Source organism: Dendrobium catenatum, unplaced genomic scaffold (assembly GCF_001605985.2).
Source record: "Dendrobium catenatum unplaced genomic scaffold, ASM160598v2 fragScaff_scaffold_1483, whole genome shotgun sequence".
NCBI lineage: Eukaryota > Viridiplantae > Streptophyta > Magnoliopsida > Asparagales > Orchidaceae > Dendrobium > Dendrobium catenatum.
Genome location: NW_021319945.1, coordinates 300,007 through 324,679, shown reverse-complemented (window position 1 = coordinate 324,679; position 24,673 = coordinate 300,007). Strand labels below are relative to the sequence as shown.

General features: G+C 31.6%; 2 protein-coding genes across 3 annotated transcripts; both read right to left on the bottom strand.

Annotated features, from left to right (window-relative positions):
* Positions 1 to 3,398: 3,398 nt before the first annotated feature.
* On the bottom strand, positions 3,399 to 4,584 carry LOC110115456 (NDR1/HIN1-like protein 13). Its single transcript, XM_020848696.2, has one exon. The coding sequence runs from the start codon at positions 4,324 to 4,326 to the stop codon at positions 3,643 to 3,645; it is 684 nt and encodes a 227-aa protein (XP_020704355.1). The 5' UTR covers positions 4,327 to 4,584; the 3' UTR covers positions 3,399 to 3,642.
* Positions 4,585 to 19,019: 14,435 nt separating this feature from the next.
* Positions 19,020 to 21,535, bottom strand: LOC110115486 (zinc transporter 10). Of its 2 annotated transcripts, none has more exons than XM_020848734.2 (5): positions 21,347 to 21,535; positions 21,212 to 21,269; positions 20,441 to 21,114; positions 20,208 to 20,357; positions 19,020 to 19,561 (listed from the first exon to the last, which is right to left on the bottom strand). In XM_020848734.2, exons 1-5 carry the CDS (start codon positions 21,359 to 21,361, stop codon positions 19,256 to 19,258), a joined length of 1,203 nt encoding a protein of 400 aa, XP_020704393.1. In that variant the 5' UTR covers positions 21,362 to 21,535; the 3' UTR covers positions 19,020 to 19,255. The 2 variants fall into 2 exon arrangements, with proteins under 2 accessions (XP_020704393.1, XP_028556159.1); XM_028700326.1 differs by having other exon boundaries at positions 20,441 to 21,100; positions 21,347 to 21,534.
* Between the last annotated feature and the right edge of the window lie 3,138 nt (positions 21,536 to 24,673).

The window sequence follows — 24,673 nt, the reverse complement described above, 5'->3', positions numbered from 1 at the left end:
GTTCTTCTTCGGGGAGTTCGCTACTTCCCTTTGTTTATCGCTTCTTCTTCCATCTTTCTTCTTGATGTAGAAAAAAATAATTATTAATTGAAACGAAAGAAATATTACTCCTTTCTGATTCTCTAGTTTGTCGCCAGGACCATTTGAAGTGGCAACTGACTGGCCTTTCCATTCTTTCATAGAATTCTGAGGAGATAAGGACAAAGCTATAAAAATGGCATTTTTGGTGCTAAAGCAAAGAGAAGATTGTGATGCCATAGAATCTAAATTGTAAAAATTATTCTTTTAATCTTATAAGAAATAACAACCAAAGCTATCTATTACCATATGTTAGTAATAAACAATAAAACAAATTCTATAATTTAAAATATTAATGCACACATCTATATTCATTCCAAAAAAATTATATACACTACTCATGATCTATACAATCATATCATAGTTATTCTATTCTGAGTACAAAAGAAAAAAAACAAAAAAAAAAAAAAACAAACAGAATCTGAAGAAACTGATCAACCTCATACTAATGCTCCCTTGGCTTGACCTGAAATCATTTAACCACAAATATTAAGCTTAAAAAGTCCAGCAAGCAACCAAAACCTATAACTGAAATCAAAAAATGGTAAAAGAGCAATATGCATTTCAATAGTCAAATTATAATAGTAGCATTCATATGATCATTGAATTAGTGCAAGAATAATAAAACTCAAATGCAGTAGCAATATAATCTACAAGCAGTGAAACACCATGGTACAATATCTAGTAAAGTAGTAACCTAGTACAAGTGTCAAATATATAAAATATTCGTTGTATCTGTAATATCAATTTGTACAAAAATCATATAAAGTATCAAATCAAATGACTAGTAATATTGTATAAATCAAATTAATATAGTAAAATCATATATGAATGTACACATGCAATCAAGTTATTCTATATCAATATAAAATCAGTATTTTACGTATTCAAGATATTACATACTTACTTTATAGTGAATCAGTAGTATCAATATCTAAATTGGTAACTATAAAAATTTAGTGGCATGAGTAATAGAATAATACAATAACAGTAAATTTGTATCGTGTTAATAAAGCCATATAATAATAAGAATAATACTTTAAAACATGCATTTCAGTAGTCACACTAAATAAGTAAGAAGTCATGACTACATGGTGTTTTTCAGTATCAGTATCAGTGTTAGTAAACTGTTAGCTCAGTAAATATAGTCATCACTCTTTGCCAATCGACACAGTAATAATCTTCTTATAACTCTCAGCCAATATATCACATGAATTAATAGAGGATAATACCAAATTATAATATTTAAAAGAAAGTCTATCAGCCCACCATCATGTACAAATCATTCAGTCTCCAACCAATGGATCAACCAGTTGTTACTTATTTGTTTCACACACATATTATTATCACAATATTATCATAATAATAGCGACCATCTACTACTCAAGTACATATCCACATCCATTTTTAATATATTGTAATAAATAATGTGTAATTGAGTTTAATTAAGAAGATGCTAAAATGTCATAATAGTATACAATAAGAAATCCTATTAGACAAAAATGTACATTTTCAAAAAATTACCAAATTATCAAGAATTATATAAAACAATATTTTAAAACTTTTATTGTACTACACCACTATTTGTAGAAGTTAAAATAAACTTTTGGGTATATGAAAATCATTGTATTTTCAAAATAACCCTATAAAAAATATCAAATAAATACTCAAAATACTCATAATCATGATCTTGAAATTGGTTTAAAATCCTCTATTAATTCCTTAAGGATTTTCACTAATGTCCAAAAATTATAAAAAAAAATCGTGTAAGTAAAATACTACGATCAAAATACTATAGTGAAGACGGATTGTAATTTGGAGTTATAATGAATCAAAAACAAAAAATACAAAGTTAAAATATGGGCTATTAGAAAGATATGGTTTGATTTTAATACTTATTTATAGACTATTCAAAATCTTGGTCCTTTTCATTCCATATTCAGAACAAGATGCATAATTGGCTTTTAATACTTATTTATGAATCTTTGTTAATTTATTAGGAACATAGAGTGATAATTTGTTGCAGTGACTACTGAGTAGTGATTATAGTTAACTTTTAATTTATTGTTATATATCCTATGTTAATTATTTATATTTGTTAATTTTTAGTAGTGAATAATGATCAAAATTTATTGTAGTGATTTTTTCAATCTTATGATTAAATTATTTACGTTTTTCTCATTCAAATTAGATATGAAAATACATTTAAAAAAAAAAACTCGGTGGGCGAAATTATAATATGAAAGAAGAACATCAATATTTAATGTTCTCAATTGTAAGTTTTTTTTTATCATCATTTATTCTATCTTTTTATAATGAATCTAGCGATTAAAAAAAAAATGTTTAAATAGCCAATGCTCATCCTAAGCCCAAATGAAAGAGGTTTTGGGTTTTTTTTAATTCAAAGATTTGTGTCCACATATGAAAAAATTCCTGACTCCACCATTGTATATGTTTGTTTTAGTAAGGAGATGTGAGAAGGCTAAGTGTTGTCGAGTTTGACTGGTGTGATGGTCTCGACGGTGTATGAATGTGTGTGAAGTCCATTATGAGAAGGTTCGTTGAGAAGAATCTAATTGGTTCATCAGTCTTTTATGATGTACATATATTTGTCAAAATGGGGTGAGCAAGAGTTATCAATGGCTAATTCGCAAAATAATATAATATTATATGATAGATTTGCAATGTGATGAAGGTGGTAGAAAAGGAGCTTAAGAGATTGTGTAAGGCTTCGTTTGAGATAATTTTTTTTTACTATTTCTAAAATAATTATTTAGTATAAAAATTTCTATTTCTAAATATTTTTATATTAGATAATTGTTTTAGAAAATGGTAAGAAAGCAATCATAAACAAAATCTGTAACAACCCAGATTCTTAATTATCGAGATATAGTATGATTCGACCTAAAGTGCCTCACAGTTTTATTCTATTGTTGTAACTTCTCAAGAGGTCACTCATCTCAGAATTTCTTTAAGATATATTTGCAGGGTCGGAAGAAAGATATAATACCTCTTTGGCATCAATGAGCCAAAACAACATATTAAGGATTTATTTTTTATTTTAAATATTTCATTTCTCTCATATTAATATATTTTAATTAAATTTTTTATTTACTATTATGGATGCATCGAAAAATAATTATTAAATTATTAAAGTTTCTAAAAGGATTCATTTTCCATAGCTTACTGGAGAATATTGTATTTTCACAACTATGAAATGAAACCACATATTATACATTTATTATTTATTAAAAATTATTATAAATTTATTATTTATTAAAATTTATTTAATAACTAAAATAAAAATTACTTGCAAGATCTGATTAAAACTTTTCCCCAATATTTTCTCTCAAACCCATCTTACAGAAAAAACCTACAAATTCAACCCTCTAATAGGAGTTATGACATGTTTTTTTACAAATACAACCCTTATGATAATAATAATAATAATAATAATCCAACATCTCAAATAGAATCAAAAAAATGAAAAACAAAACCACTCCACTTTACCAATCATCTTCTTCTTCACTACTCAACTGAATCAAATATTCAATCAAAATGGATCTATATCGTCCATTTCCAGACCTTCATCCGGAGCTTCACCTTGCAGCTCGTATCGAGCGTCGAAGCCGGCGGCGATTTCTTCCCCTTTGGCGCAGCGATCTCGATCCCATCGCAGGAGATCTTCATATCAACCTTCTTCGTCTTCAAACTACCAACCTTGATCACTGCCTTCGTCTCCATGTAAAGCTCCAATGGAACTGTGGCCTGTTTCAGATCCGGTGCCGTCGACGCCGACGAGCTCATCACCGTCGTGTTCTTCGCGCTATGAACAAACCCCGGAAACGATCCCTCGCCGATTCCGACGCCGTTGGATGAGATGGAGACCGAGATCTGGTCGTAATGGTAAGCGATCCGACGATTAGGGTTTCGCGCTGTGACCGTGATGTCGAGGAGGGAGGTGAGGTGGGTGGAGGAGGTGGTGTTTAGGGCAGATAGGCGGAGGGAGGAAATCGAGAAGGTTGGGCTGTGGGGACGGTAAATCGCGTAGAAGATGCCGCCGGCGATGGCTGCGAGGAGGATGAGGGAGAGGACGGCGAGAATGACAGAGCAGAAGCAGCCGCGGAGCTTTGATGACGGCGGCGGAGGCTGAGGCCGGTATATGGGGCGATTGAAGGGCTGGCCCTTCGAGGCCGAGAACGGAGGCGGGGGATTAGGTTTTGCCGGGTGGTATACTTTGTCGGCCATTGCAGGTTGTGGTGCTTGCTTGTAGATTTGGGAGGGGTTAGCGTTAGGGCTTTATGGTTCGAGGTGTAGGGGAAGGAGAGCATTGTTGAAGTCTTGAAGAAGAGATTGCGAGGCAGGAGCGATGGAGAAAGGAACAGTTTACCTGCTGGCGATGCTTGCTTTCTACCTTACTCAGATTCCTGCTCTTGTTATAGTAGCCTGGCAGGGTTGCGGACCCCTTTTTTTTCCTTCCTTTTTTTACAAATTTGTGAGCAGGAGCTCATATATTATGAACTTAGAAGTTTACAAATACATAGGATGTAGAATTAGTAAAAGAATTACAATGAAAATTTTCAAAGTAATAAATTTTTTTTTTTAACTTTAGTCCAATTAATACAAACTCTCAAACAAATCTTATTCCTAACCTTCAAACTTAGGACCCCATAATTGATAATGAAAGCTCCCAACCAACAGTTAAATGTGAGTTGCGTGGGTACAAACGAGTCAAGTTGAGTTAAAATCAGAGGGTGTTCGAGTCAAGCTTGACCGTTAAATATCGAGCTCGAGCTCGAGCTCAACTAGTCTCACATTGAGCTCCTTCCCGAATCCACTGTTGAGCGTCGTCCCGAGCTACGTTGTCCAAGTCAAGCTCCGTCGTCAGTCATCCCGTCGAAGCCGTTCGTCATCCTGTCGAGCTCCGTTGTCCGTTGTCCCATCATGCTCCATCATCCGTTGTCCTGTCGAACTTCTATGTCTTTTGATTTTCTCGCCAGGCCTTCGATTTGTCTTCCCGCCCACCGAAACCGAAGTTTCGTTTTTCTGCCCCATCACCTCCACGAACTACTCGACGAGCTTACAAATCGAGTGGAGGTCAGTTCGAGCTCAACTTGCAAGCTCAATGAACTCGACTCGTCGAGCTTGTTACACCCCTAGAGCCGCATAAGTAAATAGATTGACAAAAATGATGTACTTGTGCGAGACATCAAGGCCTAGTTGTAGGGTGTCCTCATATAAGTGGTCTGCGATTGAATGCTCATCCTAAAAAAGAAATAAGTTGGACCGTAAAAAAATTCCAAATTCCGAGTTAGAAGACCTCAAGCATGATAAAGAGTGCCTAGAAATAGTATGAGATAGCCATGCAGATTAACAAGACCCTATAGAGATCATTTCTCAGGGTACTAAGCATGGGATGGTTCATAATATTTTAAGCTATCTAACACCATCTTTAATCTTATAATACCAAGTCCACATTCAATAAAGGCTGGTCATATTCTTTGGCAAGTTTGGAGAAATGATTACGTACAGATTTCAAACTTCATAAGCCAATCAGAACGCGTCACATCATTCAATATATTTGTGTATTGATGATGTGGCGCTTTGATTAGCCTCCGGACGCCGTTCGGCATCCACACATAATAATTTCTCCATATTTTAAGAGATTTTAAATTTCATCATTAGGTTTGCCACACATGGCTTTGTTTGCAATGGTTTAGAAGCATTGTAGCCAAAAGAAATGTTATTCATCCTCAAACTTAACAAATGTAATATTGTGAGATGAATTTTATAGTCATATATCTTCTTCTTCTCTTGCTCCATTTTGATGTCATGCTCAAAGGATGGCTTCCATGTTCCCTTACCACCCTTCTTTGCCCTTGTTTTCTGCAAGTATTGTAAGATGTTGCTGATCTGAGTAATATTTTAAGAATGCAAAAAAAAAAAAAAATCCAACAATCAACTACATAATTTATCATATTTAAGTTTCGTTTGGCAGCTTTCTAATATAAAAATTATTACTTCAAAATATTTTTTTACTAAAAAATTATTTTAGAAAGTAGTAAAAAAACATACTTCAATCGAAACTTTAGAGAGAAATTAATCACAAAACTTAACAAATGTAATATTGTGAGATGAATTTTATAGTCATATATCTTCTTCTTCTCTTGCTCCATTTTGATGTCATGCTCAAAGGATGGCTTCCATGTTCCCTTACCACCCTTCTTTGCCCTTGTTTTCTGCAAGTATTGTAAGATGTTGCTGATCTGAGTAATATTTTAAGAATGCAAAAAAAAAAAAAAATCCAACAATCAACTACATAATTTATCATATTTAAGTTTCATTTGGCAGCTTTCTAATATAAAATTGTTACTTCAAAATATTTTTTTACTAAATAAATATTTTAGAAAGTAGTAAAAAACATATCTCAATCGAAGCTTTAGAGAGAAATTAATCACAAAACTTGGGCACAAACAGGCTTCTATGTTCACCTATCTGCATAAAATTAAAATAGATGTACAAGTTAGGCTTCATTTGAAACGACTTTCTTATTGTTTGTTAAAACTATTTTATAGTACAAAAATTAAAATTTTTGCACTAAAAAGCTACTTTAAGAAGCAATAAAAAAGCCGTGCCAAACAAACCCTTAAACTTATTAAATGGAAACATGGCAAGAACTTAAGGATATGCACAGTATTTTTCTTAGTTTCTTAGACTTCGTTTGAGAATACTATCTTCTTTCTTTTTAAAACAGTTTTTTCAGTATAAAATCTTTTTCTGGAACCCGAACCCGACCCATTTTGAAATCGGGTCGGGTTCAACCTGCATTTTCCGGGTCGGGTCCAGGTCGGGTTTTCGTGTCGTGTCAAATATTGACACCCCTAATCAAGAGTACAATATTAAGATGAAATTATCTATGTATAGTGAATTGGGGAACTTATTAGCCCCTCCCGAGCTCTAATGGTGAAGTTGAGAATTGCGGGTATATTTGGGGGCGTTGTAGTTTTTTATTAAGGTGGTTGTAAAATTATTATGGAGAAAGTATATTTTTTGAAAGCTATTGAAAAATCTGCTTCTTACTACAAAAGTTCTTGGGAAGCAACGAGAAAGTAGTACGTAGCTAAAATGAATTATAGTTTCAGTATGAAAATCGTAGAAATAAAAAAGTTGTTCCAAACATAGCTCTTATTCTAGAAACTTCACATGGAAAGTAAATCTTCATGAAGCTCTCTAGACTACTATTCATGATGAAGCTTTCTATGTTGGTTTCATCTATCTAGTAAGGTAGAATAATGGCCTTGCTCATGGTAGGCTATCGTTACCCTATTTCGTAATATGCATTTTAATAGTTTACTTAATTGAATTTTTTGCAAACATAGATTTACAGAGAATTTAAAATTTTTACAATGTAAATTTCGATATAACAGTGGAGTTAATTATTATAATTATACTAGCATATTTATATTAAACTTTCATTAGATATTAATTCTATATTATATGACATTTTATTTATTTTTTACATATGTAGATCCTAGTAGAAATTGAAACAAAAAAATCTTCAAAATGATCTAAAAAGTATTATATATAAATGATTTCATTATTTATCACAATGTACAAAAATTTACTCCTAAAATCATACTATTTCATCCTATTCATAGATTTTAATAAATTTCTATAACATATTATAAATTAATCATACACATTAAAAATGTTAATATTTCTATATATAAATTGCATATGCAACAAGAAGATAATGGGTGAAAGTACATGTTGTTGGTTGTTGATACCCTAATCTTAGACATATATATGTTAATGTACTATATTTTGTCATAGAATTTGAAAAATATTATGAATTATTTAATTAAAATTTAATATTTATATGTGAAACTAATGTAAATAACAAAAAATTTCTCAATCAAAAGATAAAATAACACGTAGAATTCATTTATTATATATTCTTAAGGTTAAAATTAATGATTTTTAATCATTTTTAAAATATAAATAAAAAGATTTTAGTACATTTGGTAGCCCCACCATCCCCCCAAAGAGAATGACTGATAATTATATGCTATATCACATTGATCATGTTAATTAAGAGGGCCACTTAAATAGGATTACCTACCAGTTTATGAAAGATAAAGATCACCTAATCCCTCAAAGACATTTGTGCTCCAATTACCAGAACTTGCTGACATATCTCAACGGTAAAATCAAGTGAAATATCAGCCTATTGCTTTGAAACCTCAAGCCTCTACGTACATAAGGCTAAAATAATCAATGAAATCAGGAGTTGGTGTAGTTTTTCATATATATTATTACATACATAGAAGAATGCACAGTAATATATATATATATATATATATATATATATATATATATATATATATATATATTAGTAGAACTTTCTCCACAAATAGATATTTTTTAACTAGAATTTTTTTACTAAAAACTAATTTAGAAAGCAGTAAGAAACCTGTCCCAAATGAAGCCTATAACATCTCATAAAAAGCTATGAAATCCTATATATTCTCGATTATTTTTTACATCTTGCTTTGGTTGGTTCAAATTTATGTTGATCGAATTCGATGAATCTTTGGAAAAGTTTGTAGGGATCATGCTTAAAGCACAATTGTTCGTGTTCGACTCATATTTGACTGGAATTTGATTCGAAATATAAGAAAATAAATAAAATTCAATGTTTTTTAGGTAAATTAAATAGAAAAATATACCTAAATATAAAAAATTGCATGATTTACTATTAATTAATTTGTAAATATAATAACAAATTAATACTCAGATTTTACATTACAGACTTACATATGAGCAATAATCATAGTGAATAAATAGTGAAGCCAAAGAGCAAACAAGCATAAAACCTTATGAATATTGAATAAAAAAGATTATTATCACAAGTATAACAAAGTTGATTATAGCAACTTTAAAAACTTTAAAAAATGAATGAACAACCTTCAATTATTCAAATCCATTGATAGACAAAGCAGAGGGAAAACATCTAAGTTAATTATTGTTGCAACATTAAAGTGAATGAACAACAAAAAATAAAGACTTTGCAACTTAATGGTAAAATAGTTTAAGGAGAAGAGCAAGCTGAATAACCTCTTACAATCAAAAGGAGATGACATCAAGATTATATTAAAGTTTTATTTGGCATAATTTTTTAGTGCTTTCTTAAACAGCTTTTTAATACAAAAATTTCTTGAACTCAAATTTTTTGTACTAGAAAGCTACTTTAGAAAGTACTAACAATGCTGCACCAAATGAAGCTTAAGGCTTTATTTGAGATGGCTTTCTTATTATTTTGTAAAACTATTTTTTAATATAAAAATCTTATAAATAGAGAAAAAAATAGTTGTCTAAAACTGTCACAAACGAAACCTAAAAGTAGCAACCTTTCAAACGGATGGGAAATTCTAAATAAAAAATACTTATTAATGAAATGAATATACCTTTCAAACGGATGAAATTTAAACAATTGAATTGAAAGATGAAGCTCACATAAAACTATATAAGTTTTAACTTCTCAAATCCTCTAAATAGTTGCATAGTTTTATACCACACTAGTTATAGTGGAATTAATGTTCATTTCTCTAAAGTTATCAAGTTATTACTGCCTAAGGGTTGATTTGGGACAGCTACTCTATTTTATGAAGTTAGTTGTTAAGAATTTGTGGAAAAAGAAACTTCGCTATCGTCGTTGCAAAAAGTAATTTTTCTCCACAAAATTTTTTGAAAAAACAATGAGAAAGCGTCAAAGAAGCAGTATCCATATGAAATTATGGTTATTATCTAAAAAGAAAAGTAGCCAAAAAAATTGTCTCAAATAAATCCTAAATCATCTCAAAAAAACTTTATAGACATTTTTATTATAGAAGCATGCAAATCTTCAAAAACCTCGAACACTTTCCTATATGATATAAGCACCTCAATATCCCAAATAAATTTAACCCAAAATATTCTTACATATTGCTTCAATAATTTAATACTTACATGTGTGTGCATATTAAAAAAAAAACAACAAGATAAACATTAACAAATAAATATGTTTGTTCATATTTGGATTTCTTAAAAAATGAATTCAAATTATCTATTCAAGTTTTGTTCGCTTTCATAACTGAATGAGTTGAAAAAGAGTAAAAAACAATCTTTCATAACAACCTTAAAGTGGCCTTAATTCAAATGAATTAGTTATATTATATAGGTTGAGGGTTATAAAAAATACCTTTCACTAGAGCAAGAGGTGCCAAGACTATAAGATATGAAATACAAGCGATATTTTCTAAAATTATTATAGTGTATTAGAATGTGATGAAGTTAGCATGTAGGCAGTAGACGATGACAAATGTTAATATTAGTTGAAGGTGGTATTGGCCATTAATTGGTGTTGAAGAGCAAGTTATGAAACACATCAAGGATGATCATCAATGGAGTTCAATGTAGATTGAAAGTGGGTGTTGGAGGAGAATTGATAAAGATCATTAATGGATCTAGGCTTAGTATTCCCTTTTTTAGCATTCTTATACTTACCAAATGGCAATTAAATTAAATTTTATGGTATAAATTGGCTTCATTGGCCATAATTTGAGCATGAACATATTATATGAGGTTTGCATAGGAGTGAATTATATCTCATATTAGTGATCAATAGAATTGAACAAGGAAGATGCCTATGAGAAAACCCACTTGAAGCAGCTCATGGTCTACCCTGGGAATGTGGTTGGCCTCATTAAAACTATTCTTTGATGGACTGTCCCTCATTTTGAGCAATCTTATATATAATATAATAATCTTTAATGATCATTTGGTTTACATTAAACTAATTGACAAAGAGCTTGTTGAGTTCAATGAATGTGTGGATGGTCCCTAGCTCTTCAATGGTAAGAGAACTAAGCCTGAGGACGATCTATTATAGTGGTAGGGAAGATCTAGCAGAATGGTTCTTTATAAACTTATTAAATTTGTTTCATGATCTTATAATGATTAATGCATATATAATGGTCAGATGAACCACCATAAGAGTCAATTACATTAAACTTAAATGCACCAAAATTGGCTATTGATTGATATTGTAAATCAAAGGAAAGGGCTCCTAAAAATTAAGATATACATGAGGATGATTATTATCCCCTCATAGATAAAATGTTAAGGCTGCTTCCATAGGACATCACAAGGGGTGTTTGCAAGGCAATGTTGGGTCGAATTTGTGTTGATGGTTTGAAGTTTATGAGTTAGTTAGGTCACATGAGATATCATGTATGGATTGAACCATTAGAATTAAGGAGGTCATTAAAAAAGTGTTATAAGAAAATGAATTTTATATTGGTGATGGAAGAGCACTATATGGGTCTCATCGATCAAGCCAATATGATGGTATAGTTAATCATTTGGGACGATCTCTGATATAATCATATTATTAAACTGTGACTTACAAAGGCCCGTGTATGAACTGAAGTATCTCATTTTGAGATTCTTCCATCATATAGGCTAAAAAAGGCTTCACTAGTATGACTATGATTACCAAGTTAGAAGGGAGTAGAAGGTTTGCTTCTTTATTGGTTCTTGGTGTGATGAGAGTTGGTCCAAGAAGCTCTAGTATTGCAAGTACTACACATGTCCTCAATTGGGCATGTTATCAATGATTAATTACCCTATATAATATATATGACAAGTAGCTTCCCATGAATGACATGGAATTATTGCATGCTAGAATATTTATGATTGCATATATAGGAAGCCTTAGAAAAAAATCCTAAACACATATAAATAAATGATAAAAAATTTAGAGAGGACATAATATTTTTTATATAAAAACTTTAAAATGAAAAAAAAAGGGATTAACCCAATTAAAATAGTTCTGCTACTTTAGTTAAAGAATATATGTATAATCCATCCTCTATATGTTGAAGAGGCAAAATAATTTTAATTAAAAGGGATGAGTTTTACAATGGTGGTGGAGAGTATTAGAAGCTAATGGAGTTGCATGTCAATAATATGCATGAATATCAATCAAAGAGCATATCTTTCTATCATGTAAGAGATAGAAAGATATGGTTAATAAAAATAACTTGGATTTGAAAAAAAATGATGACGATTGGCAGTGTCAATTGATCATCGGTGATGACAAATGATTGATGACTATCATTAAATTTGATCATGATAACAATGAACAATAGTGCCAAAAGTTAGACCTTTTAAGGTAGTCAATGTGGTTGTCCTCCTAGCCGAAGGGAAAACAGGATGACTAAGATAGGTGAGCAAGAAGTCTTGATAGATGAAATATCAAAGATAGTTAGCGATTGTTCCAATTGTAGGTTAGACCTATTAAATTTTCTAAGTATCAGAATTTTTTATACAATAATTTCTCTCCAAATGTGTAGGAATGGGGACTATTTATAAACTTTTGTATAAGACAATATGATTATTTCTACAAAAAATAGATCTTGTTTAATCTCAATACATTAATGATTTCAATATAAAATTATTTTGGGTTGTCTGATATTTTTCATCGAAGTATTTGTTTTGATTATAAACACATAAAATTAAAAGTAAATTTAACCCCATAAACTATCTCAAGAAAATTTCAATTATGTTTCTAACTGCCTGATCTAGGCATATTTAGAATTTGGATCTAGATATTCTTGACATCGCTGGATTCATCTTATCGAACTACACTATCTCGAATATAAGCATAAAATAGAGTTCAAATGATATCATAATAAAATTTTAAAATTTTTTCCTAAACATTTTGGCTGCTTAAAGATCTAAAAAATACATCAAAATTTTTCTTGATCCAGAAATTTTTTGCTAATGTATAAAAAATTATTAACTTAAACCCTAAAAAACCAAAAGACAATGAATGATTTCTTAAAAAATGTTGTTAATGATACCTATAATTTAAGGTACTATAGTCTTTTTGTTCTAGATCTTAAAGCTCTTCCTTCAATGGAGCTTATATAAAAGAGCAATTCAATAAGAAAAAAATAATAATGATTGTGATAGCCATGAAAAAAGTTTCATAAGCAACAATTTACAGAGAAAAATAATCATATTATCTTCATAAATTACAAAAAATTAAAAATATATTTACACTTTGACTTCGAATTATTTTCTTGGTGAGATGTTGTTATTAACAAGCCTAATTTGCAATAAAAAAAAATTTCGAGATAAAAGCTATTGTTGATTGACATAAGAAGCATATGAGTACTGTTTAAGTAATTGAGACGACTATAGAGACACAGATGAGCTGCTTTTATTTTCCGCTTTAAAGATTTATTCGAAAAGAGGCATTTCCTCTTTAGTTGAGTGCTTCTTAAGGGAAAAAATAGCTCTTTTGAGGAATTTTAAAAATATTTTGTCTCATGTAAAAGGAATGCATCATAAAATTTTAAATGTATTCGAAATTCATCCGCTAATTTATTTTTTGTGCATTTGAAAATTGTTAGATTTAGCTGATTTTCAAATATATTAATTGTAAATGTTTGTCATTGTCTCAGCAGGCCGCTAGCCCTGTTGCGGCTAGAAGCTAGCCTCCGCCGCAACCGCCATCACCTGTTGATAACCATTGTTGTTGCAGCTTGAGGTAGCTATCACTTGATGCGAGCCACCGCCAGTGCTATTAACCATCGTCCGCCATTGGCTGTCGTCGTCATTGTGCTTCAGCCATGATCTACTATATTTATCATTGGGCTTTACGCTGCAATTGTATTCCATTTTATCCTGCAAGTTTTTTTTTTCATCCAATCAAACAACTTCTTAGAAAATGATCAAGTCATCATATTTCATTATTTTATTGCATATGATATTTAAGGCTTCATTTGGAATAGTTTTCTTATTGCTTCTTAAAACAAATTTTTAGAGCAAAAAATTTTAATTTTTGTACTAAAAAAAAGTTTTAAGAAACAATAAGAAAGTCATCCCAAATGAAGCCTAAATTTATATACAATATTAATTTTAAGCTCTAAAATCTCTTGAAATTTTGTAAGAATTAATATATTTTCTTACATATAAAAATGACTAAGAGTGAAATATGATTTTGTAAAATATATTTACTTTGCACAAACAACCGAATTTCCTCTAAAGAAAAATTTTCAGTTTTGAAATATAATAGAGATTTCGGCTGGAATAAAACGTCCCCATTCCCCAGCTTTCAATTATACAAAATTTAATAAATAAATCAATATCATTAAATAGTGAGATAAATAATTTGTTTTTTTTTTATGCCATAACACTATTCAAATTAAATAAAAACTTATGGGCGTATCAAAGACATTTTGAATTATTTTAATGAATTTAGGCTTCATTTGAAAAAAAAAATATTCGTATTGTTTTCTAAAGCAGCTTTTAGTACACGGATTTCTTAAAAGCAGATAGTGACCAAAAACTATCCCAAAGGAAGCCTTAGGCTTCGTTTGGAATAACTTTCTTTCTGCTTTAAGAAGCAGTAAGAAAGTCATCCCAAACGAAGCCTTAATCTAAATAATTATGATGAATTAGTTTTTTTAGTGAGGGTGGTAAAAATTAGTTATTTCTTCAATAAATTTAATCCTTGAGATTATGATCAAATTAGATCATCAAATTATTCTTAGATTCTCAATTAATCTTAAATATATTGATCATATATTTTGAAACTTGTAACAAAAAAAAAAAATGTAGTGAACAAAGAGTTGCTACATAAGCAAATCATAAACTATTCATTATCACAAAGTAAAAAAGTTCATCTAAGGTTTTGTTTGGATAACTTTTTTACTAATTTTAAAAATAATTTTTTAGTGAAAAATTTATTGAATTAAAATTTATTGTAAAAAAAAATGATTTAAAAATAATAAAATAGCTATATCAAATTAAGCCTAAATAGCTAGTCTCTAAGCTGAAGTTGCTAGAATAGCCCTAAAATGAAAGTCATCATGACACATGAAGAACCCGAACCCGACCCGTTTTGAAACCGGGTCGGGTCCAACCCGGATTTTTCGGGTCGGGTCCAGGTCGAATTTTCGTGTCGTGTCAAATATTGACACCCCTAGATAAAGCCAAGAGAACTAGGTATTTATCTCACTAGTGGAGCTCATAGTAGAACTTGCTAGAGAGTTCACCAAAAAAAAATTCTTTATCTAATAATCTTATGCTTGATTTTTTAGACTTAGGCTTCTTTTTTTATTGATTTTTTAGTATAAAAATTTTAATTTTTATATTAAAAAAATGCTTTAATAATTAATAAGAAAGTCGTTCTGAACGAAACCTTATTAATATGTAATAAAATAATGAAATATGCATAATTGTATGTATGAGATTTTAAGAGAAAAAAATTTAAATAATATATGGCTCTCAATGATCCCTCCATCACATAATTGTAATCCCTATCATCCACTATAATGCTTGGTATTATAAAAATTAAATATTGGGTGCCCAAATTGAGCCAAATATGATCCATTTGGATCCATCAATTCAAAATTTTAAATTAATGGAAAAGAGCTACTACTAATCTATCTTTGAATGCCATGTAGTGATGCATTAATGCACTATTGCTACACATAAAGATGAGCTTGAGTAGAAAAGGGTTTTTAATCTTTCATGCATACTTCAAGCATGTGAAAACTATGTAGCATCACCAGTAATAATGGAAGTTTAATATATGAATCTTGTTGATAATTCGGCCCTCAAATATATTAATTCAAAACTAAGAAACACCCACAACCTTACAAAGTAAGGCTTCGTTTGGGATGGTTTTCTGACTGCTTCTTAAAGCAGTTTTCTAGTACAAAAAATAAAAATATTCTACAAGAACCTGCTTTAAGAAGCAGTAAGAAAGCCGCCACAAACGAAGCCTAAATTGGGTGTAAAAAACTTAAATGTATGCTAATCGAAGATGCTTAGTGCTCAAGTATTATCTATAGATGTTGCAAAATGTCTTGTTAGGCCAACCTTAGTTGGTCCCTTCATATGTTTGAGAGATGAATTATCAACAAGATTCATGAAAATTCCATTATCAATGATGATTTTACGTAGTTTTACCGACCTTAGTTGAACTATCTTGGAAAGCAAAGTAACTAAAAAGTTATCTTAATTAATCTTACAATTCATTTGGTTAATTGAAATTAGAAAACTCATTATGGGATAACAATTTTTATTAAAAAAATGGATTTAGTTTGTATGGTGTTTAATTTTAATTTAAAAATTAAATAGATAATTAAAACTTCTCAAATGTAATGATTCAATATTTCACTAATAACATAGATGAAAATAGAATCATCAAATTTTAAAATAAATTTCCTTGCTGCAATCAATCAAAGTAAAGAACTAAGTCGTTAAGAGTTTTGCTTTTTGATTAAGCAGAATAACTAATCTTATCAAAGCAACCTCATTCTTAATCTCCCTAGTTTATTACAAGTGTATGTACGTATTTCGTTATTAAAAAATAATATAGGTTTCTAAGTTATTATCTTTAAAATTCAGTAAGAAAACTTAGTAGAATATTAGTTTTGATGTTCAAGATGATGATCTAATTAGGTAATATTTTTTTTATAGAAACTATTTAAAAATTATTTTCTTAGTTTTGATGGATAAGAGTTAAATATCAAAACCTAAATGGAGTAGTGATTATATTAATGGTGTTGAGAATTTTTTAGAATTTACAACTCAAAGTCAAAGTTTAGTACAAAAAGTTCTATGTCCATGCAAATTATGCATTAACAAATATTTTCATTATGTAAAAGATGTCAAGTTGCATTTACTCTCTAAATGATTTTTTCCTAGATATGCTGTTTGGAACCAATATGGAAATGAACATGCTTTTGCAGCTGAAGGTACAAGATCAGAAATATTTAGTGATACTTATAATGTTAACAAAGTATAAAATGAAGGCGAGCAACCCAAAACAAATGATATAAAATGATTGATAAGGGACACATTCTGTTCAAGCAAGCAATGTCAATTTAGATGATGAACATAATCCAAGCAATGCCAATTTAGATGATGAATATAATAAGAACAATATATATATATATGACAAACGATGATGCGATAAAATTTGGTAATTTATTATTGGAAGAAGGAGCATAATTATACCCTGATTGTAAGTCATTCACGAATTTATTCTTAACCTTACATTTATTTGGCCTAAAGTGCTTACTCTCTTGGTCCGTAAGATGTTTTGATAAATTTATTGAGTTATTGATTGAAGATTTTCCTAATGGTTCATTGTTACCTAAGAATATATACAAAGTGAAGAAGATAATGAAAGTGTTTGATATTGGATATATAAAGATAGATGTATGTCTAAATGATTGTTGTATATTTTGGAAAGATGTATCTAATCAAGAGTTATGTCATATTTGTGGTTGGTGGACAAGTGCGAAAAAAAGTCCAAATAGAGGAAAGAAAAATCAAATGAAAGGTACAAAGGTTGTTCAATACTTCCCATTGATTCTTAGGCTTCAAAGATTGTTTAAAATAAAAAAAGTGTGCTGAAGAGATTATTTGGCATGCCAAACAAAAAAATATAAATGGGTTGTTATGGCATCCAACTGATGGAGTAGCCTGGAAATCCTTTGAGTCAAGATACCCTAATTTTGCTTCAGATCCACATAATGTTCGCCACGTATTAGTAAGTGACAGTATTAATCCATTTAAGAGTATGAGTAATACATACAGCATTTAGTCCATATTTTTGGTTGCATACAACATTCCTCCTTGGATTGCAATGAAACAAACATCTTTCATTATGTCTACTATTATATCATGGGAGAAGAGTCCATGAAATAATATTGATGTTTATCTCCAACAGCTAATAAATGAGTTGTATGAATTATTGCATGGGGTGATATCCTACGATGCATCCTCTGGACAATCATTTAACTATGAGCTACATTAATGTGGACGACCAATAATTTTTTGGCTTATGGTATGCTTTTGATTGGAGCACCAAAGGCAGCTTCGTTTGTCCTTGTTGTGCCAAAAATACAGAGTCTTTATGGCAATATAGAGGGAAGAAATTCTTGTATATGGGTCATCGCCATTGATTACCAGAGAATCACTTATTTCATCGATAGAAATAATACTTTGATAACACAAAGAAGATCCGTAAAGCACCTAGAAGGAAACTATTAGTGACATTTTACGACAATTAATTGTGATAATCTTTAATTTGGACTTTGTACTGGCTGAACATCAAATTTGGAAGAAAAAATTAATTTTCTTTATGCTACCTTAATTGGGAGTATAATTTACAACCACACAATCTTGAAGTCATGCATATTAAAAAAAAATGTATATGATAATTTCATTGACACTTTACTTGATCTTGAGAAATGTAAAGATGGCGGACATTCAAATTCAGAGTGAGTTGCATCAACAAATTCTTGAAAATGATTCTTATTTTTTTCCCACGGTTTGCTTCACAATGTCAGAAAAGGAGAAAAGGAGAAATTGATGTTATGTCAAGTTTTAAAAAATATGAAAATGGCTAAAAGTTATGCATATAATATTTCAAGGTGTGTTAATATTACAGAATGTAAGATTACGAGCATAAAAAGTCATGACTATCATGTGCTTATTAAATATATTCTACCAATTATTTTGATGTCATGTTATCCATTTGATGAAATTCTATATATTATTGCGAAGATATCAAAATTCTTGAAGTCAATTTGTGCTAATGTTATCAATCCGATCGAGTTGGATATGGCACAGAAGAATCTTGCAATAACATTATGTAAAATGGAAAAATCAATACTCCTATCCTTCTTCACAATCATGGTTCATCTACATATTCATCAACTCTTAAGTATTTATTTAAAATCTTAAACTTGAATATTCATGAAACAACTATTAGGATAATTTACTCTCATAAAAATTTTATTTTTTTGCCTTTCTTCCTATATGATCTTTTAAAATCAAGTGTGTTACAGTGTTGATCATACTCTACAATATAAAAATTATTAACGAATTATATTTCATTAATATTTCTAATTAATAACTTAACTACTTATCATAAGGATAAAAATAAAAGAATATTACATGTTCGTGTACCGAGTTGAATTCTTTCATCTACGGAACTTAGAACCTGTTTAAACACGACTGAGAATCACCAGTTCTCAAGCCATCAATCAATATGAACATGAACTGTTTAGCTGATGAACCTCCGAATCCATCAGCTTAAGCTTCACTAAGCCCAGACGGCGAGAGAAGACATGGAAGCAGCGCCGAGGAAAAGCGCGACGTAGGAGGCGACCTGCATCCGGAAATTGCAGCTCATCCGGCGGCTTAGAAAGTCGGCTGCGATGAGATCGACGAGCGCCATGTAGATGAGTATGCCGGCGGACACAGAATCCAGTACGCCTTCGACCACGAGCGCACGCGGGCTTCTGCTGTTGTATTGCCTCGCCAGCGCCGTACCAACACCGACTCCCGCCGGCGTCGTTATCGCGAAGAAGGACGCCATCAACGCGGCCGCCGAGTTCTTGAACTGCGCCTGCACCACACCGCATGCGTCAACCTCAATGGATCCGAGAATTATCAGTTCTCGTTAATTAAAGAAGTTACGGCTGATATTAGAAAACAGCTAAATTTGACAAATTCTATGGACGAAACAACGAAAAATGACAAATTTTATCTAAAAACGATGCAATATCAGTCCGCATAAATTATAGAAGCTATGGTTGATGTTAGAGAACAACTGAATATGACGAGTTCTATCGATCAAACGGCTCAGACTCTTCAACCGAAAGGCTAAAAACTCATTAATTTCACGATTACTAATCATTTCCACAGCTGTAAACAATCCGAGAATATCAAAAGAAAAAAAAAAGCTCGAATTTTATCAGAAACAATCATGAAAGTTTCAAGCTTACTCCAAAATTCTGGTTACCGTCGCATAAATCTTCCAATCGAAAAGATCATAGCATAGTAAAAATGCCCAAAATCACTAAACTTTTACAGTTATTTCAAAAGGAACGAAATAAAGAAATTTTACCGTATTTAAAATCATGAAATTTCTCAACTAAAAATACTGCAAACAAATAATAATTTCACTTAACAATAAGAAATAAGAACAAAATCAAGCTTTAAAACTAAATGGAAAACGAATCAAAGTAATGAAAAAGTCCTAATTTACGCACCTGCGATATACACCCGCCCAACGCGAACCCCTCGAAGAACTGGTGGAAAGAGAGCGCAGCGATCAATGGCCGGATTGTGCACGGGCTCTGCGATACGCCCAGCGATAACCCGATAATAACGGAGTGCGAGACAATCCCCAGCTCCAAAATCTAAGCACAAATCTTTATCACTTAGTTATCAGATTCTTCAAAACGAACGGAGATTAGCGCCATGAAGCGGTGTATAACAGTACCTGCGAGACGACTACGTGCCTCACGTGCGAAGAGACTTGGCCCTCGTCGTCGTGGGCATGCGCATGCCCGTGCGGGTGAGAGTGTGTATGACTATGAGACGCTGCGTGCGCGTGGATTCCGACGATGTGCATAGGATCCTCGCCGTCACCGACCTCCTCGTCAAACTCCGGCGCCGCTGCAATGATCGAATCCGACGAGGTCGCAGCAGCTGCGGCGGCGGAAGCGGCCGCTTTCAGACCCATCTGCTCCTCACGATGCTTTCGCTCATACATCTGCGTGCTCGCGAAATCCACGACGAGGGTTCCAAGCGCAGCGAGCATTGCAAAGAAGCCTGAGAAGGGAAATCGCTGCCATGGGGATTCCGGAAGGCAGGGATCGGTAAGAGCAGTCTGTGCGTCGTGAAGCATATGGACGAATCCAGTCGCGAGGATAACCCCCGCGGCGAACGCCTTTGCCAACACGAAGAGGCTTCCATCCGTTCGAAGAATCCGCCGCTTCCGCCCCACAAGAGGAATCGCAACGCCACCAACGCCGGCTACCAGTATTGCTCCGACCGCCATCATCTTAAGCCGGAAAGCGGCCGCATCATCTCGGCATGCATCGCCGACTTTGCCGTGGCCGTTGGAACAGCTCGAAGCCGATAGCGACGCCGTTGCTTGCTGAATTAAGGTTTCTAATACATCATAAAAGAAAGAGAGACCAAAAAGAAACCACAAATCACAATCTTTAACTAAAACTAAATGGAATATTATCAATTTCTTGAGCTTTACCTGAATACATACGGGATTTGTGGCGTATACCGCTGAGCAGGAACAGGGGCTCAGGCTCCTGGATACAGATTGGAAAATTAGGTTTACAACTCAGATTAGAAAAACCTAAGCTTTCGATTCAAAACAGAACCCTACCTCGAGAAAAGACATCAATCTGAGCTTTCTGCTATCCGTAAATCGGTAGCCTCGTTATTGATTACAAGCGATTACTCTCCGAGTCTCGAGGAGGACGAAGATGCAAGGTGAAGCGTGACGGTATTATTAATTCTTCTATCTGCCTTTCTATCAAGAGAATGTCGACATCCGCGCGCATGAGAAGTAAAAGAACCTCATTGTAATTGTAGCGAAGAGGAAGGCGGAGAACCCTCCTCTCGAAGAGATTCTTCCCTGCTTTGTTTGGCCACCTCGTGGCGCATGGGATGCCGTTTGTTTTATAATCGAACGGTCAGAATGGAAGGAAGAGAATCGAGGCCATGGTTTAAGAGAATTTAGAGGAGAGGCCCGTTGGTTTGCACACGTGGCGGGATCTCCTCGCGGATGGACTAGGTGTTGAGAGAATGTCGACATAATGACGATGGCGGGATCCGGTGTTGCCACTTTGTGGGCTGACTGACATATTTAATAAATAATTGCTTGCTGTATGGATCACTTATCATCGTCTGTTACATCATTTTAATAGATCACGAAGTACAATGAACGGTGATCCATGGTGATGGACGGATATTTTAACGTTATGTACGATGAGAAATTTCTTAAAAAAAATTTATTTGTCTTAGTTCAAGTAAGCTAAGGGAAAGGAAAAAGTCTCCATTTATATATATAGTCATAAAATTTTTAAAATATTCTTCATATTATTTATGTATACCAAATTTAATTTTAGAGTATTATATTGCGCAATTTAATTTATCGAGTATATAAATTTAATTTAAAATAATCTCTTATCTTATAATTATAATATAAAATTGATTTCAATTTAATCTCTTGACTTTATAAAATTAATCATAACTTAATTCCAAAAAGATCAATTTTGTATAAATAAGAGGGTACAGCTTTGTTTGGGAGGCTTTTTTATTACTTCTTAAAACAGCTTTTTAGTACATAAATTTTAATGATTGTGCTAGAAAACTGTTTTAAGAATCAATAAGAAAGCCTTCTCAAACAAAATATGAGACTTCGTTTGAGACGGCTTAATTATTAAATTTTAAAACAAGTTTCTAGTATAAAAAATTTAATTTTTATACTAGAAAATTATTTTAAGAAGCAATAAAAATGCTGTCCTAAACGAAAGACTTCGTTTGAAATAGCTTTCTCATTGTTTTCTAAAATAATAAAAAATTTCTAATTCAATAAAAAATTTTAACTAAAAGATTATTTTAGAAAGCATTAAAAAAGTTGTCTCAAACAAAATCTAAATTAAATCAATGTTATATTGTAAAACTAAAATGATCATATATGAATAACTGAAAAAGTAGTTTAAAATATATATGTTGCATATTATCATTCATTTTAATGAAAAAGAAATTTAATGTCTCATTTAATGAAATATTTATATTATAAAAATTATGCTTAAATCATTTTAAGAATAATTAGTTTTCTCAAAATATATTACTCTTCTTGTATCATAACTTAAAAGAATAAATTGGGATAGAATATTTTAATCTAATTTTTATTAAGATGAGCACTTTTTTTTATTTTAAATTGAATCTAAATTTTTAACAACGAAAGAGTTCTTATATTATATTCATCTCATAATAAATTAAAAAAAAAAAATCTTTATTAAAATTTGATAACTATTTTCTCATTTTTTTTTTCTTAGATATGAGTATTAAGTACCATCTCTCTTAATGTTAAGGGCATCAAGAAATTCCCTTTTGATGTATCATAGCCGTTTTAGGGAATATTAGATTAGATATATTAAAATGTCACTAGCTACCATGATACCTCTAGTGGCTCTTTTTATGGAGTAATTAATTATTCCGACAGGTTACCGAAATGCATCAGAAATCAATAACAAAATGTCACGTCACTAAAGTGCTCAGTACCGTGATCGGTACAACGCGCTCGGTACACTCGGTATGCTCGGTATTTTCACCGGATGTAATAATTTTTCCCTTCATGTTACTAGAAGTTTCTCACTTTATCTTCACCATAGTGAATTGTGCCATTTTAGTTGATGCCAAATTGAAGTATAGAGTAGAAGAATTTTAGGAACTTGGATGATAAGTAGGCTGATGAATTTAGAGGTAGCTTTGGTTGTAATCTCTCTTTCATATACTTATAATTCTTGTGAGACTTGTCTTTTTTGTGTTCCAATAAGAGTATAAAATCATTTCTTTATTAAAAAAGGCTCATGAGCAATGGTTCATCAAACTTGTTGATGTTCTTTTTGAGTTATGAAAGATTTAGGCTTCGTTTGGGACGGCTTTTTTATTTCTTTCTAAAATGGAGTTTTAGTACAAAATTTTTTAATTTTGTACTAAAATTCCGTTTTAGAAAGCAATAAAAAAGCCGTCCCAAACGAAGCCTTATTCTCTTGTTTTTTTTTTACCTTCTCAAAAAGATGAGAAAATTGGCGAATTAGGCTTCATTTGAAATGACTTTCTTATTGGTTCTTAAAATAGCTTTTTAGTACAAAAAATTTAATTTTTGTACTAAAAATCTACTTTAAGAAGCAGTAAGATAATCAAAGCCTTAGGCTACGTTTGAGACAGCTTTGTTTCTGCTTCTTAAAGCGGTTTTTAGTATAAAATTTTTTAGTTTTTTAGTATAATGCAGCTTTAAGAAGCAGTAAAAAAGCTGTCTCAAACAAAGCCTTAGTGTGCCAGCTTGATAGTTGTCAGGATCAAGTTAATTAAGACAGATTACAAATGCCACTCACTTAACATTTTAATAACAATTGCTAGAACAACTTGAAAATGAAACTGACTAGTCCAAGAGGTCTCTCACGCAAAAGAATTTGTCTAATGAAACACAATTTCATTTTAAAATTTTATAAAATTTATGAAGCACTTTATAGATATTAGTCGATAAGAATTACTCATTTACAATAATTATTATCAAAATTTTCAACGCAAGTTTTCTTATGTATCTTAATAGTAGCATGTCTTTTAGGCTTCGTTTGGAACAACTTTCTTACTGCTTCATAAAGCAACTTTTTAGTACAAAAAATATTTTTTATACTAAAAAGCTGCTTTACGAAGCAGAAAAAAAGTCGACCCAAACAAAACTTTAGTGTTAATTCTTGACCTAAACCAATTAAGGCGGTTGGGGTCCAAAAATAAGCTCAAAGAATATTTTGATGGACTTTGTGCTCCATCAATTTAGTAATTTCTAGCACAAAAATGTCATAAGATTTCCAAAGCTCATCTCTCTGGGTCTTTCTTTCTCTCTCAATTTTTCTCTTCAAGCTTATATTATGTTGTTAGTAAGGCTCTAATCACCTACGAACAATTTTTTATCTAT

What these genes read in the sequence shown, in the direction of transcription:
- LOC110115486 (XM_020848734.2), bottom strand. An exon ending in CAAATCCCGTATGTATTCAG is followed by an intron (nt 21,115 to 21,211) that starts GTAAAGCTCAAG and finishes ATGATGTATTAG; the next exon opens with AAACCTTAATTCAGCAAGCA. An exon ending in GGCACGTAGTCGTCTCGCAG is followed by an intron (nt 20,358 to 20,440) that starts GTACTGTTATAC and finishes ATTTGTGCTTAG; the next exon opens with ATTTTGGAGCTGGGGATTGT.
- LOC110115456 (XM_020848696.2), bottom strand. Translation starts at nt 4,326, where the DNA reads ATGGCCGACAAAGTATACCACCCGGCAAAACCTAATCCCCCGCCTCCG.